The sequence below is a fragment of the Trachypithecus francoisi genome, unplaced genomic scaffold (assembly GCF_009764315.1).
Source record: "Trachypithecus francoisi isolate TF-2019V2 unplaced genomic scaffold, Tfra_2.0 Lachesis_group17, whole genome shotgun sequence".
Lineage (NCBI taxonomy): Eukaryota > Metazoa > Chordata > Mammalia > Primates > Cercopithecidae > Trachypithecus > Trachypithecus francoisi.
This window is the reverse complement of record NW_022681462.1, coordinates 44,148,715-44,167,840: the sequence shown is the minus strand read 5'-3', so window position 1 is coordinate 44,167,840 and position 19,126 is coordinate 44,148,715. Positions and strand designations below refer to the sequence as shown.

The 19,126-nt window shown below is 46.4% G+C and overlaps 2 protein-coding genes across 2 annotated transcripts in view; both read left to right on the top strand.

The window, feature by feature from the left end:
• Positions 1 to 19,126, top strand: part of SH3RF3 (SH3 domain containing ring finger 3) — a 377,754-nt gene that overhangs the window by 114,111 nt on the left and 244,517 nt on the right. The window lies entirely within an intron of this gene.
• Positions 10,374 to 10,955, top strand: LOC117062234 (small nuclear ribonucleoprotein G-like). Its single transcript, XM_033175503.1, has one exon. The coding sequence runs from the start codon at positions 10,374 to 10,376 to the stop codon at positions 10,560 to 10,562; it is 189 nt and encodes a 62-aa protein (XP_033031394.1). The 3' UTR covers positions 10,563 to 10,955.

Sequence of the window (19,126 nt, the reverse complement as noted above, 5' to 3'; positions counted from 1 at the left end):
AAACTTGATTCCATCTCTCTCTCTCTCTTTGTCTTGCTCCCCACTTCTTTTCTCATGTTCTATTTTCTTTCTCCCTCACCTCCTTACAATCCACATCCAAACAAGTCCACGTATCCCCAAAAACCCCATGCCTCCCTTTTGGCCAAAAAGAACTCTATAGAGCATCAGAAGAATAATTATTAAAAATATATGCTTAAAATAAGTGGTCTTAGTAGTAAGCTCTGAGAATGAGAAGGCTCGTTGTCTAATAAGTTAATACAAATTAGTTGACAGTCAATGGTGACGAGAAGAGAGTGAGACAAGTTTGTACTTCTATACCTCAAAACAAAAACTCTCTGAAAAAGCAGTTTGTCTCTTGACCTAACACTTCCAGCCTAAGAATATAACAACAACAACAACAACAACAACAACAGAAAAGACAAATTCATTTGTAATAATGGCCATTATAAAAGATGGAAGGATATTGGAGCATTTGAAGTGGAAAAAAAGGATACAAAATTCGTCTTGTGGTGGGACCCTCTCCCCTTTTCCAGGGCCATATGGGTATAAATGCATTGGGGGAAAAAATGACTGGAAGGAATAATTTAGGAATGTCCTTTTTTTTTTCTTTGTATCTTTTGAAATTTCCTACATGAGCTTGTATTACATTTTGTTGGCAGAAAATAAGATTTATAACCATCCTTCTTCCCTCCCATGCAACCTTCTTCCCTCCCACTTGGCCTCAGGCATTGACCTTTGGCTTTGTTCGGTCAGGTCTGCTGGGAGGGCCTCTGGGACCCTCTGTCTCCTGGCCTCACCATGGTGAGGGTTCGGCAGTTCTCTCCCCCAGCCCCTGCAGCCCCCTTCTCTGGCTTCTGCATCTGCCAGTTTTCTGTTGCCCCCCTGCGTGTTTCCCTAGTCTCTTGAAGAATTTTTTTTACCCTGCTTGGACCTGAGACATGATGTTCCCCAGAGTGCTGCCCTTATGGTGCTTTTCCTGGCCTGACACCTGTGAGTGTCAGTCTGGGAAAGAGGATTCCATTTCCCTGTCCTTCCTCCTGCCAGTGACTGGCTCTGGTGTAGACGGGGGTGTCATAGGTAGCTTGCCACACAGGTTGGCTCCTTCTCCGTTCCCCTCCTGTTTTCCCTGGTCATGGCAGGCTCCCTGAGGAATCACTTCCCCTCTCGTCTGTGTTGGTGTCCTAGCTTAGGTGGCCCCTTTTCCTGCTGTTCTTAACTTTGGTAGCACCTTGGCACCATCTGGGGAGCTTCGTAGCCCTGAGGCATGGGTTGCCCCTAGCAGTTTTAAGGTCATTGATTGGGTGGAAGCCAGGCCTGGGAGTCTGGAAGCTCCCGGCTGAGTCTGCCAGCAGCCACACTGGGGACCTTGTCTCCTGTCTGTGTCGTGCCTCGTTGTAGATGGTCACACACATGGAGTAGCCCGTGCCTAGAGTCCTGGGCCTTGGGGCTCAGGAATGGGGCCAGGCCTTCCTGCTGAGCGACCCCAGTGCCACAGGCACTGATTGGCTGCTGGAGAAGCGGGAGTGAATGGCAACAAGGCCAAGTGGGAAGCCTGTGTCTGCACTGACCACCGTGCCCCAGGCCAGTCTAGTCCAAAGAGACCTCCTGCTTTGACTTTCCTTACTGGGCTATGCCTACCTTGTGAAAACCCCAGTAAAATTAATCCAATGGCTGCTTGGCCAGACAGTTTGGACATGTTTCCCGAGTCCTGGTCTGGGATCAGAGGTTTGGAGGCCGCAGCTGGGCCTTGATCTTCTTTCCCTGGTGACGTCCTCAGGCTGGGATGTGGCAAGCTCGGAGAGGATGGGGACCCTCACTGTGTGGCCCAAATAGAGCAATAGGGCCTTTTTCTTCTGCTTCAGAATATCTATTCTCACAAAGGGAACAAGCATCCAAAAACCTCACAGAGTAGCATTAGGAAATCAGGGATTGCAGCCAACGGGACTCTTGTCCTCTGTGTGAGGCTGAGTCAGACTTCCATGACTCATGGTTCTGTTGTTCTGAGAGTTTGAGACTATTAAGGAAATTGAATTTAGAGGGTCGTGATTTGTGAGAACAATGAAATAGACCATTCATATTCCTGTAGCATCAGCAGTGGATGAGATGGGAAGTGTTGTCTTTCAGGCAGACAGTTGGGAGCATTTTGCATATTGCCTTGCACAGGTGTCTTGTAAGGGCTGAGGAAAGCTTCTTGAGGTCTGGGCAGTAGTCGAGAGGCCTGCACACCCCCCTTGGGAGAGGGACCCATCAGCAACTGCCAGTCCTGGGCCAGAGATGGTGTCAGCTGTACGCCGCATGGATCCTGAGACCCCTGTGTGCTTTTGCAGCCCTGAGACTCCGTGTACTTAGTCTCCTTCTGTTCACCAGATATTCCCGGGACACATGCTGGGGTGCCTGTCCTTTCTTCTTGCATTGAATGTGTGGTGGCAAATGAGGAAGGGATTTTCGTATTCTCCTAGTGTGCGTTCCAGCCAGGGAGGCCAATGAACAGGAAATGCTCATGAAAAAAGTCAGATGGGGCAGGTGACATACAGGTAATTAACACCATGGGATCGTATAATGGAGAATGACAGAGAACGACTTTTATGTTTGGTGGCTGCAGAACATTTTTAAAGAGATGGTGTCTAAGCTGAGAGCTGAAGAGGTGAGTAGTGAGATGGGGCCGGGGAGGCAAAGGTCGAGGAGGAGCGCCTGGTGCAGGGAGACTAAGGAGAGATTGAGCGTGGTGTTTTCAGAGAACCCTGGCATGGCCCAAATGGTTTTGCAATCCAGGAAAGGAGTTTGGGACCTGTTCTCTGTGCATTGGGAAGCCATTGAAAGGCTGTAATCAGGACAATACGGGATCTGGTTTGCTTTAGAAAGATCTTGAGTGAGTAAATAAATGAGTGAGTGGTGCGTGAGAGAGGCTTAGACACCAGAACAGCTGGTGCCACCCCGCATGCAGCATGACAGCCACGGGCACTTGGTGGTTCTGTTTGCCCCGCCCAGCTCATGTACTCATAGGTGAAGTTTTGCCGTCAGCAGTGATCATTAAACAGTGAGATGGGTAACTATAGCGAGGGTATTTTTTTGTTGGTCCTAGACTGCCTAGAATCCCGATAGAAAGAATAGTTTTCCTTGAACTTAAAATTCAGCAAATCCTCTGTAGCTATTTTTTTTGGACTGTTTGAAGGATGTACTATTTATGGACTGCAAAACAATAGATTCTCATCTGAGTTGGAGATAAAACATGACGGGGGCATAAAACATTTAAGAAGCACACATGAGGCACAACAGAGCATTATGCAACAGCTTCTTCAGGAAAATGTGCACATTTTGCATCTAGGAGCAGCTGAGAAAAGTGACACAGAGCAGAATTGTCCTAATATATAAACCTCAGGTAGTATTATGAAAGTAAATACTATCTTCAGTCTTTAGGCACAGCCGTCAGTGCTGGTTTCCACCCATGAATGCAATTGTCTTGTTGATGTGTTGGAACTGCCCCCAAACAAATGCCAAATGTGAGACTGAAAATTAAATGTATAGAGCCCTAAGCTGTTTGGAACTGTTTTTAAGATGAGAGCTGTTCCACCTAATAGTTGCTATAGGCATAAGCTGGCAGGATGAGGAAAATCCAAGAATGCCAGTTAGCAGGAGAACATACCGGAGTTAGGCAAACACAGGGAGGAAATATGGAGATTGTATTGTCTGCAGCACTGAGAATCACAGCCTCCAGAGACAGGCATCAGAGTCACTCAAAACCTCAATACCCAGGCCCTTGAGGCAGCCTGTGGCCCAGGGCAGGTGCCCTTCTGCTGCTGGCCTTGGAGGGGTGGCCTGAGAACAGCCCTCCCTGCCTACGCCAGGGGAGATTTTACACACCTGTCCCGCTGCAGCCTGCACCATCGTCATATTCTGCAGGGTGTGGACACAAGTTAGAAGCAAGGCAAAGTTGGCTGGCCCTGAACTTGGCCTTGGGTTTCAGACCTGATCCGGTGCCAGTATCTCTATGGAGGACTGTGAGTACAGTTCTTGCTGGCTTTGTTGTTGGATGGCATCCCCTTTAAATGTTTAGTCCTGTTGTCTGGGTAACCTCGTGCTGAGGGACCCATTGCTGAGCACAGTCTGCCCAGCTCTCAGCAGATGGAATGAGAGCCCCTGCACCGTCTCCCGGGACGCTCCCCTGCCGGGGCCCGGCGGGTTCTTGCCATGTGGCCTCCGTGCTCCTGGTGAATGTATAGCTCCTGTCTCTCTAGGGTCATCTCAGTGGCTGCTCTGAGGTTTTCAGACCACAGAGACAGGAGAAAAGCTGTCTACTGCCATGGTCAAGGTGAGGCCGATGCCTGTGGTCATTCCTTCGGTCCCCAACTTGGGGACAGTGTCAGCCTCTGCTGTAACTGGACTTCCCTCTTGGTGCTTTCATGTAATTTTTGTTTCTTTGTGGTTTTCCTCTGGATATTCAGACCCTCAGAGTCTGGCAAAATAATTTGCACATTAGTTCTTTCTATGCAGGGTGATTATTTTCCTTTCTAAGAGTCAACTAGAAATAAAAAGTAAATTAATTTTTTATTTTCATTGGACAAACTGCACCTCTAGCCTGACATGTTATTGTAGGAACTTGGGCTTTGAGGAGACAAATTTAAATCTGATATAAAATAACTTTATGAGTTTTCATATTTGCTTCTTATCCCTTGAACTGAGACCATATTTGTTAAGATTTCTCTCTGACGTTGGCCACAATAAATGTCTTAACAAATTCAGGAAATTCATTCTAAGTCATCATTTTTGCTATAATTCCTGGACCTTCAAGTTTTCTGCTTAAAGTTGCCTCAGGGGACCCTCAGATCTCTTATGGAGTTTGTAAATCCATTATGAGAGATTGAATCTAGAGTAGTTAACACTTGAAATCTAGAGTACTTAACACAATCCTGGGCATCATTTACTGGTCTCAGGAAATCCTTTGAGGGAACAAAAAAAATTACTGCTATAATGAAAGTCTCTAAGCTGGCTTATTCACAAAAATCCAGTGTGGTGAAGCAAAAAAGAGCATGAATTTTTGAAATCAGGACACCTGGATTCATACTTCAGTTTTACACCTAGGACTGTGATAACATTGGGCAAATTACTTAGCTTCTTTGACTTCCGTTTCTTCATTTGTGAAGTGGGAGGATGCCTGCTTTGCAGGGTGGTTGTGAGGTTGACAGAGGCTGTCTTAGGCTCTTCAGGCTACTGTAACAAAATACCATAAACGCAGTGACTTATGAGCAGCAGTAATTTATTTCCCACAGTTCTAGAGGCTGGAAGTCCAAGATCAAGGCACTGGCAGATTCGATGTCTGGTGAAGACTGGCCTCCTGATTCACAGATGGTGCCTTCTCACTGCGTCCTCCTGTGGTAGAGGTGGTAAGGCAACTCTCCGAGGCCTCTGTAGTGAGACACTAATCCCTTACATGAGGGCTCCATCCTCACGACCCAGTCACCTCTCCAAAGCCCTCAGCTCCTAATAGCATTACCTTCGAGGTTAGGATTTAACGTATGACTTTTGGGATGACACATACATTCAGTCCATTGCATACTCCAAGGAATATCATGCCTAACAGGATGGCTGGAAAGTGTAGATGTTCCACCACTGTAGTCCCCTCCAGCCTTCCCTTCCACACACAGCCAGTGTATCTCTCTGCAAGTGTCTCATTTGACCTGTGGAGTTAACGTGCCTGGTGGAATTGCCCTGGCTCGTCCTAAGGCTGGATGTCTCAGCTCAGATGGACTGGGAGGCAGTGGGGATGCAGGGGTAGAGATGATAGCTGAGCCTGGAGAGCCTTGCTTGCTCTGAGTTGAACTGCAGTCACACACCCTTGGCTCATCCATGTGCTTCTGATCTGACAGCGATGCTGGGGGTGTCTTCCTTCCATTCCGTGAGTGTATTTGACATAGGGTTGATGCCAGGATCCCTCTGACTTAGGGCTCCAGGCCAATGCTGCAGCTTGGCCCTGAGGAAGAGTTCCCAGAGCATGAGGAGGACTCATGTTGGAGGATGCTGGTTAGTTTCTGTCTGGTCAGACCTTCACTTTTTGAGATGATGTGACATCTTTCCTGTAATCACAACTACATTCAACTCTAAAAACATTTTAATTTTTCATTTTCCTATGTTTGGGGGACTATAATCCCATGGGTGTATGGATATTATCCAGAGACATGAAACATGGAGTTTGGATTTGCAGAGGACAAGGAAGCTATGAGATAAGGAAGAGCAGAATGAAGTCACACCCCACACAGATGCCCACAGATTTTGTGCTGCAGTGAGTCCTTAATGTCCTGCAATCAGTGACACACCAACGATGGCTTTCAAGAGCTTTCTTGAGCCGTTTCTCCAAATCTCCGCAGTCTCTTCCCTGAACTCCCGTTAGTCTCCAGATCAGTTTACTTCCTAAGTAACTTAGCAAACTTGCAAGACCAGCTGAGCTTCCCAGACGAGGCCTGCACATCACTGCTCCTGACCCTTCCTCTGAGGACACTTCCTGGAAGTTTTTGTGCAAAACCATTCTTCTTCCCACCTTAGACAGGCATGGGTGGCCACATGTCAGTCCAGCCCGCTGTGCAGAAACTTTTGCCTGGTTACACTTGGTAACTTCTCTTTGTAAACAAAGGTGCAAGTGTCCTTAACACCTCACAGTTGATGGACTGGCTGCGTTAGCTCTTCCTTTGTTAGTTTCTGATTGCCAGTGAAGGAGAATCCTATATCAATCAGGATTTGCTGTATAACAGACAACCCAAAACTTAAAGAGGCTTAAAACAATACCCGTTTATGTAGCTCACAGTTCTGTGTGTTGGCTGGGATTACTGGGGCAGCAAGGATGGCCTGGGTTCCTTTCCACATGGTCTCTTATCCCCCAAAGGCTAGCCTGGGCTGCTTCATGTGGTGGACTGAGGGTCCCAATAAGCAACAAGAAAAGGCAGACTCCAATGTGCAAGCACTTTTTAAACCTCCATCTGCATCGTAATTGTTGTCTCATTAGCCAAAGGAAGTCACAGGGCCGCCAAATCTAGAGGCAACCTTGGATGGAATATTCCAAGGGCCTGGATCCGGGAAACATGAATCAACTGGAGGCTGTTACTGTACAATCCACCACAACGTCCATTGCCTGTTTTCTTTTGATTGTTAATCTTTTATATTAGGAGGAGTTTTTTTTTTTATATATTCTGGATACTAATTCTTTCATTGCTATATATGTTGATTTCAGATGAATAGGAGTTCTTAATTTTAATAAACAAGGTCACTTCTCTCAATCTTTTTCTTTTCTGATGTGCTCATTTTGGCTATTGTTTTAAAAATCTTCCCCAACCTTGAAGCCATGCAGGTACTCTTCTATGTTGTTTCCTGAAAGTTTTATGGTTTTGCTTCTCGAGGTGATGTGTTATCTCTCTCATTGTTTTCCTTTTGGTAGGATAATTGAGAAGTGTTTTTATTAGGTGAGCTCCATTTTCTCACCACATCAAAGTCATTTATGCAGGCCTGCTCTGCAAGTGGCATTTTCCACGTGGAATTAAATGGATGTTACTACCCTGTAGTTAATTCCAGTCTAAGACAATTGCAATGCAGACAGAAACCTTGAGATATTAATTGACCAAACATGTATTTTAAATAGGTTTGAATATTCAAGTGCAAGCAAATAATTAGTACATTTTGTGAGTGAAGAGAAAAATGAAGTACTGCACTTCTTTCCTTTCTTTCCTTCTTCCTTTCCTTCTTTTCCTTCTTTCCTTCCTTCTTTCTCTCTTTCTCTTTTTTTCTTTTCCTTTCCTTTCTTTTCCTTTTTCTCTTTCTCCTTCCTTCCTTCCTTCCTTCCTTCCTTCCTTCCTTCCTTGTCTTGCTCTGTCACCCAGGCTGGGATGCAGCCTCCAACTCCTGGACTTAAGTAATCCTCCCACCTCAGCCTCCTGAGTAGCTGGGACTATAGGTGCATGCCACTATGCCCGGCTAATTTTTAATTTTTTGTGGAGACCACAGCTCACTATGTTGCCTAGCCTGGTCTTAAACTTCTGGCTTCAAGCAATTTCCCTGTCTTGGCCTCTCAAAAGGATTGATTACAGGTGTGGGCCATGGCGCCTGGCCAAGAACTACATTCGTTAACTTCTGCTAAGCAAACCCCCCACTCCTATCCAGTACTTTCTTCAGGTTTCTGTTGAAAAGTTACTTGGTAAAAGAAGAGGGCCTAAGCAGTGATTTTTAAGATAGAAGGAAGGAAACCTAATATATAATCTTCGCAAAAATCCCCGAGCAAGTTGGTATTATTGCCATGATTCCATAAGAAAACCAGAGCTCACAGGAGGCTGCCAGAGACTTATCCGAGGGGACTGGGTGGTCGGTGTTACAGCCAGATCAAACCGAGCTTCTGTGATATCTGCCTGTTTTCCCTGGGTATCTGGAGAATCGTTGAGCAAGGAACCCTTCCCTCCTGCGCGAGATCTCTTTCTCTCTCTCACTCTCTCTCTTTTCTTTCTTTTCTTTTCCCTCCCTTCCTCCCTCCCTCCCTCCCTCCTCCTTCCTTCCTCCTTCCTTCCTTCCTTCCTTCCTTCCTTCCTTCCTTCCTTGCTTCCCTCCCTCCCTCCCTCTTTCCCTCTCTCCCTCTCTCTTTCTCTCTTTCTCTCTTTCTTTCTTCTTTTGACAGAATTTTGCTCTGTCACCCAGGCTAGAGTGCAGTGGCCCGATCTCGGCTCACTGCAAGCTCCACCTCCCAGGTTCCACACCATTCTCCTGCCTCAGCCTCCTTAGTAGCTGGGACTACAGGCGCCTGCCACCATACCCGGCTAATTTTTTTTATTTTTATTTTTTTTTAAGTAGAGAGGGGGTTTCACCGTGTTAGCCAGGATGGTCTCGATCTCCTGACCTTGTCATCCACCCGCTCCGGCCTCCCAAAGTGCTGGCAATTACAGGTGTGAGCCACCGTGCCCGGCCTGTACCAGATCTCTTTCTACAAAATTTTAAGTCAGTGAAATATAAATGAAAACTTGTTATTTTTACCATGACTGACATCAGTGTTTCCGAGGGTTAACAGTAAGTGTTTCTTTTTTTTCTTTTTTGTTTAATTAGAATTCTTGTATTTTTTCTGTCCTTAAGGTTTTTCTCCACTCCTAGGGATGTTCCCTAAGGTTTTGATATAATTCAGGAATTTGTATTTAGGGAAAAGCACCTGAACCAAGTTATGAGAATTTTTAGAACATTGGAAGCCCTGGGGAAGACATCTCACCTATTGCCGGTCGGACAGAGCCAGCGTGGGGGCTTCTAAACATGCACGAACTAACAGTCTCCATCAGCTCTGAAATCACCTCTGAGCTTAGCAATGTAAGCTTGTATTATATACGACTTCGTTTCTTCATGAAACGATCATCATAATAAATTTTGATATACTCGGAAAACTTAGCAGGCTTGAATATTTATTAATATTATTAAAATAAATGGAGTAATAATGGACTGGATTTTAAAGGATCTAGAATTTGACCGTTTTTCTTTTTCAAAACATGATAAATACAGAAAAACCTTTAACAAAATAACAGTAGTAGTAATAACAATAATAATAATAATAATAATAATAGTATGTTTCCTGGGCTAAATTTAGAAAACTTTTGAGTATGAGGCAAATACGGAAAACACATTTATATCAAAGGAGGACCTAGAAGCAAACTACTAAAACTTGCCAAATTCAACTTCTGTGTTTGTTGTAATTTAGGAATTAGCTATTTTAGAAAAAAAAAAAAAAGTGCTTCAATAGGGAATTCGGATTTTCAGAATTTTGAAGCCCTGGGAAATAATTACATCCGGTGCTATTCAGGTAGAACAAAAAATCAAATCACTTACCTGGAGTAAATCCAAAAAAGTGAAACCATTTTAAAAATTACCTTTTAAAATTTCTAAATTAACATTATTTAGGCATGTACATTGTGTTCTGCATAGCTTCTTTTTTCAAATTATTATTATTTTTGTTTGTTTTTTTTTTGAGATTGAGTCTCACTCTATCGCCCAGACTGGAGTGCAGTGGCGCGATCTCGGCTCATGGCAACCTCCGCCTCCCAGGTTCACGTGATTCCCCTGTCTCAGCCTCCCAAGTAACTGGGATTACGGGCATTTGCCACCATGCCTGGCTAATTTTTTTATTTTTAGTAGAGACGGGGTTTCACCATGTTGGCCAGACTGGTCTCGAACTCCTTACCTTGGGTTATCCACCACCTCCGCCTCCCAAAGTGCTGGGATTAATTACAGGCGTGAGCCACCATGCCCGGCCCAAATTATCTTTAATAAAGAAATAGAGAGACACAGGACACCGGGCCTACTGCGGGAGCATGAGGGAGGCCGTGCATTATGTTTCAAGGCATCTGTGAACCCATGGAGTAGACACTATGAGCAAAGCTCACCCTCCCGAGTTGAAAAAATTTATGGACAAGAAGTTGTCATTGAAATTAAATGGTGGCAGACATGTCCAAGGAATATTGCCGGCATTTGATCCCTTTATGAATCTTGTGGTAGATGAATGCATGGAGACGGCGACTGGTGGGCGACAGAACAATATTGGAATGGTGGTAATATGAGGAAATAGTATCATCACGTTAAAAGCCTTGGAACGAGTATAAATAATGGCTGTTCTACAGAGAAACCCATGTCGTCTCTTCATAGGGTCTGTTTTACTATGATGTAAAAATTAGGTCGTGTACATTTTCATAGTATACTTTTTGTTAAATAAACTTTTGTAATAGTCAAAAAAAATCAGATATACTAAAAAATACCAAATATTTAATATTTTTAATACCAGTTTTCTAATCCCTTTAAAATACATAGTGAGTTTTAAGAGAATGGATTCCAGGGTTCTAGACTTTGAGTTCTCAACCTTATGTTCTTAAATTGGCAAAAGCACCCCCCAAATAAAACAAGATAAAACTTTGACCGAACACAATGGCTCTTGCCTATAATCCCACCACTTTGGGAGGCCAAGGCAGGAGGATCACTCGAGCCAAGGAGTTAGAGATCAGCCTGGGCAGCATAGTGAGATGCCATCTCTACAAAAAATACAAAAATTAGCTGGGTCAGGTGTCACAGGCCTCAGCTACTCAGGAGGCTGAAGTTGGAGGATGGATTGCTTAAGCCTGGGAGGCAGAGGTTGCAGTGAACCAAGATTGCACCACTGCACTTCAGCCCGGGTGACAGAGTGAGACAGACCCTGTCTCAGAGGAGAAAAAAAAAGGAAAAAAAAAAAAAAACTTTGAACATTATAATTTAAAAAGATGTTTTAGGCTTAATTTAGAAAGTTTCCATTGTTCAACAGAAGCAGAGTTTATTTTCAGAGGAATATTTGGGTGCAAACTGTCAAAATTTTCTGAACTTAATGTTTACTTCTGAAACTGCTTCCTCAGATTCGTTTTATAAGATTTGTCTTTTTACAGGCCTTCAGTTTTAGCTTTGTCATGGGTTGTCAGCTGTCCTGGTGTTCCTGGAACTGAGGAGTTTCTTGGGATGTGGGACTCTCAGTGCTAAAACTAGGGATATTTCAGGCAAACTAGAATGAAAGAATGAGTTAAGATGGGTTATGTCCCGATAAACCCATCAGTCGTTGGAAGTATCATAAGTTGAAAATGCGTGTAATACACCAAAGCTACAGAACCTCATAGCTCAGCCTAGCCTACTTGACATGTACTCAGAACAATATACATTAGGCTGGCTAATGTAATCAGCCTACAGTTGGGCTGAATCATCTAACACAAAGCCTGTTGTATAATGAAGTGTTGAGTATCTGTGTCATTTACCAAATAGTGTCTTGAAAGTGAAAAACAGTGGTTATGTAGCTATGTGAAGTACGGTTTGTGTATTATATTGTACCATAATAAAGTGGAAAAGTCCTAAGTCAGCCCATCGTAAGTAGGGGACTGAAATAGGGGACTGACTGTAGTCAATCACTCTATTCTTCTTGAACCTCAAAAAGCAAAATCCATCAGTTTGAATTTAGACCCACATGTCTAGCCTTTAATTTCTTTTCTTTCTTTCTTTCTTTTTTTTTTTTTTTTTGGAACTGATGTCTTGCTCTGTTGCCCAGGCTGGAGTGCAGCGGTGCAATCTCCGCTCACTGCAACCTCCCGGATTCAAGTGATTCTCCTGCCTCAGGCTTCTGAGTAGCTGGGATTATAGCCTTGCGCCACCACGTCTGGCTAGTTTTTGTATTTTGGTAGAGGTGGGGTTTCACAAGGCTGGTCTCGAACTCCTGACCTGAAGTGATCCGCCTGCCTCAGCCTTCCAAAGTGCTGGGATTGCAGGCATGAGCCACCGTGCCCGGCCTACCCTTTAAATTTGATTAAGGTGCTTTGATTAGTTCATTTCCTTGGGAGGCAGAAGTGTTTACAAAGAAAGGGGCCTCAGGATAGGCTGTGTCCATGTGGTTTCAGGACGTGGGCGCCGCTATCTGGGTGGGCTGGCAAGGGCATTTTTTGCTGCCCAGCTCTCACGTTTCCCAGGCTTGCTATTTGTTTTCTAATCCAAGCAGCAGAAACACCACTTGTGTCCATGATTTTCATGCTGGATCTAAGATGTTGAGGCAGCAAATTCTTATTCTGACTAATTTAACAGTCTTTCGGTTTAGCCTGTGCTTGGGGCTGTGCTTAGAATTTTGATAAAAATGGTTGTATCTGGGTCATTTGGAAAGGCATTAGGCTGTCTGGAAAATAGAACATATAATAGAACAGGTGGTTATTAAACCACCAGGCCAAGTGGAGACCATGACTTCTCTTTGATTTAGATGCAAAGATTACTATCGAGGTTGACACACAAAGATTTGTAATTTGTAATTTAAGAAAATAATTGTTCAGGGAGCAGAAACCAGAAACTAATATATGAGTGTATTGTCTTGAACTGCATTTTCTTCTTTCTAAAAGCCTGGAACTCTTTAATTCCCCTCCCACAGCTCTTAAGTCTGTCAAATGTAGTGGGAATGGTGCCTGGGCCCTGAGATGCGTAGGTTATACACCATACAACTGAGGGGCCAGGCACCATTCACGTCATATTTATCCTAGATTTGTCTTGAAGGGGTGCTTTTTCTGACCCACATGAGAATTTCCCTGCGCTAGTGGCAGCCAGCATGACTGCCTCGCCAACCCCTGTAGCAAGGACACTTAAAGGAAAACATGAAGGAAATCACATTTTTCTTCTCCTGACATTTTATAGACTTCTTCACTCCAGACCTTTGGATGTCTGACCTGAGGACAATCGATATGTTTTTCTAGAGTTTTTAACATGTAGCAGCATAGTGGCTTAGAGTGCAGACTGAGGAGTCAGTACCATAATTTTCTACCTGTATAATCCTGGGCAAGTTGGACGCTCTGTGCCTCAGTTTCCCCATCTGTAAAGTGGGGGCAGCACGTTCCTCATTAGGCTGTTGGGGAAGTTAAATGGATTAATACTGTAAAGTACTTAGAATGGGGCCTGACGCATTGTATGTAAATGTTACCAGCCTCATTCAACTTTGCTTCTGACACGGAGCTGATGTTCCCTCCGGTCTGGCAACACGGCATCGTAGATGCTGATTAAAACTTGAGACACTTGAAGAAACCATGACTATTCCCATGACCCTGTGAGAAGACGACTGGGCAGATAATTTCATTGTCTTCTGCTGGGTTTCACTTCCTGCTGTCTCAACTGCACCCCTTAACGTTGGTGTATGGTTGTCTCTTTCTGTGCCAGCCGCTACGATGAGAGGAGCCCCTCATTGCCAGGACTTTAGTGGCTCAGGATGGTGCCCCATGAGCACTCCACTTAAGCCAACAGATCGGTAGTTCGAGGCTGGAGGCACTGCCTCTCCGGAGCAGTATCTGCTCTCTGTGGATGTCCGAATTCTTGCGGGTGGGCTCAGCGAGGCAGTGCTCTCCATGTGCCCCACTCTGGTCTCAAAAGCTAGAGAAATGCTCTGGAAGGATATTGAACACCTGTGTAGGGCTCTGTGGTTCAGGTTAGGTTACTTCATTAGGTCATTTCTCTCTGGAAAGAGCAAAGATGGCTCCAACACTGTACAAGCTTGCAGTCCTCCTAAGGCTAAAAGACACAAGGTGGTACCCATGTCGTGGTGGCAGTCTAAAGATCAGTGTGTGTGTCTGTGTATGTACATGTGCACGTGTGCAACTCTTCCTTTGTGTGTGTGGCATTTCTCTTTCCTAATGAAATTTAGGCAATCCGTTGGGGCTTCAGAATAGTGTACCTAGGTTGGGAGTATCTCACAGTGAGTGGGTCACACTGGGCTTCCAGCAGACCCCATACCACCCACTGGTGAAACTTGAGCAAAGCTCTAAGAATACAGAGCATAGGAGCAGTGCTTTATTCGGTGAACTTTACCACCCCCAGTGAATGTCTGGGTTGTTCTAATTTTAATGATCAGTATGAAGGTTTGTGGGATTGTGGACACATTCAGGGTTGGACGGGGGTTCATATTAGTGAGCCGACTGGGTATCTTTATATTCACAGAAGAGGCAAAATTAGCAAATAACTCCATCAAAATCATCTTGACAGTTCTCACCAAGGTGGCTATCACCTCTATCATTATGAAAATGTGGTATGAGGTAGGCTTGGGAATTTGGACACCTTTTAAGAGCTGTTGGAACAACCTCAGTTAAGTAAAGAAACTACTTACCAGACAGCATGTGGAGGACATTGGGGTGATAACTCATGGTCATTTCCAATAAGCTACTTCTGGGGCCAGAATCTCTGCTGAATCTCAGCTTCCTGACTTAATGAAGACAAGGAAATGAAACCGTCCTTCCGACTGTTTGTGCTTTTAATAGGCAGAGTTTTCAGAAAGAGAAGACAGTTAAATTGGTTTTCCTTTTTGCCCCTTTCATTTTTGCTGCTTCCGTCCTGCCGATTGAGGCCTTTGAAAGGAAGGGGAAGAGGAAATGTTTTCTTGCTTAGTGAATAGGATGCACCTTTTCCCCGAGGAAGATTCCCTGTGTGTACTTGTATGTAAATGTACGTACTCTCTTACTGTCCTCTTTTTCCTCCTCACAAATGTAAACCTGTATGTGCTTCGTATTAATACCTGGCCTTTCCATGAGACTGCGAAGTCTGGAGGGAGAGGCCAGGCCCGTGCTCCTGGCCACTGTGACCGAGGACCTGGTGGAGGCCCCTCACTGAGCCCTGTCCCCTGAGTGGAGGTGAAAGGTAGACAAGGAAGACCCCACAGTTGGAGAGCCTGCCATGGGCAGCTCGCCCATTGTTTCACCTGGGTCTGGTTCAGCGTATTCCTGGGAGTAGGGGAAGCTGATGCTGTGATGTAGTCCTGGGGCGAGCTTGGAAGGTGCTCTGGGCTTGTCAGTTGACAGTGTGTCATTAGCGATATGGGCAGCTGCGACGTCCTGCCTGCAAGGAAGGAGATGTTTCAGACTTATTGTCGACTGAAACAGAGAGACAAGTGCTCTCTCCTGGAAACAGGGCAGATTCGGGATCAGTCACAAACACTTACCAAGGCCCAGGTTCAGTCCACTCCTGGAGCTTTGAGGGGCTAGTGTGTAAAGGGCGCAGGAGCTCCTTTGCTAGGTGCACTGGCCTGAGAGCTTCGAGGGGATTTGCCAATGGGATTGGGCCACAATCTTTATTACTTTTTCCCTAGTCCTCACAGTCTAAGTTTTGTTTTCTCAATCTTTCTTTTCTCATATTTGTGTGGAGTTAACTTTTCATCAGGGAAAGGGGATACATCAAGCTATTAATGAATTAATCACTGGAGAAAACAGTGAAGTGGGATTTTTATTTCAGGGTGTCTGAAGTGGCAGTGCCCTTCAGACAGGTGGGGGTGTCCCTTGTCTTCCATTGTCCCAGAGACTGACATCAGCCTCTACCTAATCAAACAGCATTTTTATGTGTTTTTCATGAACGGTGGTGGATGGAGATGTGTGGGAGACTAGCAGCTCTTCGTGCTGGAGGGAGTTACTCCACCTCTGCTCTCAGACAGCCTATGACCAGGCACGGGTCGCATTGCTGCCCAGAACTTGCACTCTGTGGCATTTGAATGTCATGTAGGGGCGCTGTGTATTTCAGTGGCTGTGTCTAGGCAGCCCAGAAGCCACCGAATCCCTCTTGTCCACTCTGCAGCCAACATTCGCTCAGCATCCTGGAAAAGTGCCCTTGGGGCAGGAGCTTCTCTTGCTCATGTGGACATGAAGGTAAGTCCTTCTTGGACAGGCAGCATCAAATCATGCTGTTCGTTCTGTGGCCAGGAGGTATTGAGTCAGCTGTTCCTGCTCTTAAATGATGTGGGCTTAAGGAAGAGGGAGGGAGGAATGATGGAAAGAAAGGAAGTGAGGAGGGAATGAAAGAAGGAGAGGGAGGGAGAAGGGAGGGAGGGAAATGGAAGAAGGAGAGGAAGGGAAGGAGGGAGAGGAAGGGAAAGGGAGAGAAAGGGAAGGAGGGAGAGAAGGGAAGGAGGGAGAAGAAGGGAAGGAGGGAGAGGAAGGGAAAGGGAGAGAAAGGGAAGGAGGGAGAGAAGGAAGGAGGGAGAAGAAGGGAAGGAGGGAGAGGAAGGGAAAGAGGGAGAGGAAGGGAAGGAGGGAGGAAGAGAGGGAGAGAAAGGGAAGAAGGAGAGGAAGGGAAGGAGGGAGAGGAAGGGAAGGAGGGAGGAAGAGAGGAGAGAAAGGAAAGAAGGGAGAAGAAGGGAAGGAGGGAGAGGAAGGGAAGGAGGGAGAGGAAGGGAAGGAGGGAGAGGAAGGGGAGGGAGGGAGGAAGAAGCCCCATGGCTTTCCTGTAAATGGCAGCTGCCCTGATGTCTGTGAAGGGCACACCAAGAGTGTGGCTGGAAGGCTGTCAGCCAGGAAACTGTGGCCCAAGTTCGTGGTGAGTGAGGAGTTACTTTCTCTCCTTGACCACTGGAGCAGGACGGACTCTGCCTGCCACCCGTCCCAGGAAGAAGACTTTCTCAATGCCTTGGTTTGCGCTTCAGGGAAGCCACTGACACGCTCATTGCCTGTTTTCCTGAATTACACAGCTAGAGCTCCCTGTCTCAGTGTCCGAGAAAACCAGGGGTCCCCAAATGCAGAAACCAGGGCTAAGAATGTGCATTTTACGCACAGGAGACAGCCAGCCTGTTTGAGTGGAGGCTTTTTTGGAAATCCCACTTTCCCAATGAGTCACAGTAGACATAGACAGCACACTGCTTCCCTGTCACCAGGGCCAGGGCTGTCCTGGGCTCAGAGTGAATTAGACCAGCTTGGCTTTTGTGTTCACCATTCTAGTGTTTCTTTCCCTGCTTGGTTGGCACCGCATGTGCACACACATATCCACATGCCTTTGCACACATGTACACTTTCTTATTTGCTGACCCTGGCAGCCCTGCCATCCCTGGGCTGCCAGGCAGATTTTCTGATGTGGAGCTTATCCGGCCCAGACATTGGAAACACCAAGCAACTGGTGGCCGGTAAGACTTTTACCCTATCAACCGAGACTTACAAAAGAATAGACTTACCTTAATAATGCCTAGTGGCAAGGTTTCCAGGAGTGGGGGACAGCCTGGGGCTGTTTGTAGGGGCTGAAGGAAATGTTTACTGAGGGGATCCTGATGCAGTGGCCACTGTGACAGCCACTCAGGGGGTCTTGTCCCCATTTTAAAGAGCAATAAACTGCAGAGCTGAGAGGACCACAAACCCTTGTGCAGCCGGGGTTTCTGCAGGGGTCTCTATAGCTCAGAGCCTCTAGGCTTTATCACCTCCTGTGTATTGGAGCCTTCCTTGGGCCCTAAGCACAGTCCACACCTACCCGGGCCAATCCAACCATGTAGGCTGGCCAGGGCGGTGAGCCTCTGAACAATGTGTGGGTGGTGCCACCAGTCCTTGTCCTCACCAGGAATCCAATCGGTCATTCCGCAATTCCCCACGCTAGGCCACAGCTGGCTGTGCTCCTAACATCCCTGCACTGACCAGCAGGTCACCAGTACCTCTGGGAGCCTGACTGCGGCAGCCGTGTCTGAGTGATGACTGCCAGAGAGTTCTGATTTGTAATTCAGACATACAAGATGTGCTGCTTTGAGGACAGTGGGCTGCACTGCTGTTGTCCTTCCTAATAGGGATATGATCTTGCGAGGTCAGAGCAGGACCCATCCAGGGGCAGTGACCTGTGCTGAGTTCCTTGGCTGTGCTGGATTTGAGCAGAACACTCTGTGGTCAGGGGTTTTGCCTTTCAGCTCGAGCTGCAGAGAGACCTTCTCTGTCCTGCTGCTTCCCCAGATTCTGCCCACAGGGCATCCCCGTGCCCTCTCTACCTGGGTGAGCTGTGTGGGGTCAGCTCACCGTGTAGGCTGCCTCGGGAAGGAGGGAGAGCCTTGTGCTGGCAGGGCACTCGTTTCCATTTGGCTTCATCAGAGACTTTCTGACACATACCTACTGCCAGATCCTGTGTAATAGCCGCAACACGCCACGCGGCTTGCGGCTGAAGTTACTTACAAAAGCCAGGTTGGGGAATCCATAAAGTGTAGGCTTCTCTGGCCTTCACAGGTCTGATGAAGGGGTTTCCTGGCCGTGAGGAGCACCCAGACCTGCAGCTGCTGCTGGCTCCTGAGCAGCTGGCTCTTGAGTGTACAGGCGTCTGGCTCTGACAGCTGAGCCTACCTGAGGCACCCTGAGACTACCATCCAGAGCTGGGGCATCCTACATAGCTGCATGCAAGGGGAGGCTGGGACTCCAGGCTACTCTGTTGTGATTTCTCCTGGGTTGTGTGACAGTGGGACATGGGCTGTCGTGGGCCTGTTGGTGGACTAGAGTCCTTGATTTTCCTTCTGTGCAAAGTCAGGGCTCTCCGGGGCCCTTCATGCCTTAACATCCCAAGGACCTTGTTTTGTTATTTTCTTCCACAATGTCCTGCAGTTACCATGTTTGGGCGGCATGTTATTTATGGAGACGTTGGTGACAGGGAGACCGCGATGTAATTGAATTGTGATAATGTCTATACTTGCTCTCACGTCCTATGGAGGAAGAAATTGTTTTTCTTGATTTGGTTCCTTTCACTACTTTTGCTTCATGGAGGCTTCACGTAGATGCGTGTGGAGGGAACTTTATTCAGACAAGTTTCCTTGATGTCTCTGGGAGGTCTCTGTTTGCCCGGCTTCAGGAGCATCTGGTGTTTGGACAGCCTCTGGGCCAGG

Bases quoted from the DNA above. Each gene is read 5' to 3' on its own strand.
- LOC117062234 (XM_033175503.1), top strand. From the start codon at position 10,374: ATGAGCAAAGCTCACCCTCCCGAGTTGAAAAAATTTATGGACAAGAAG.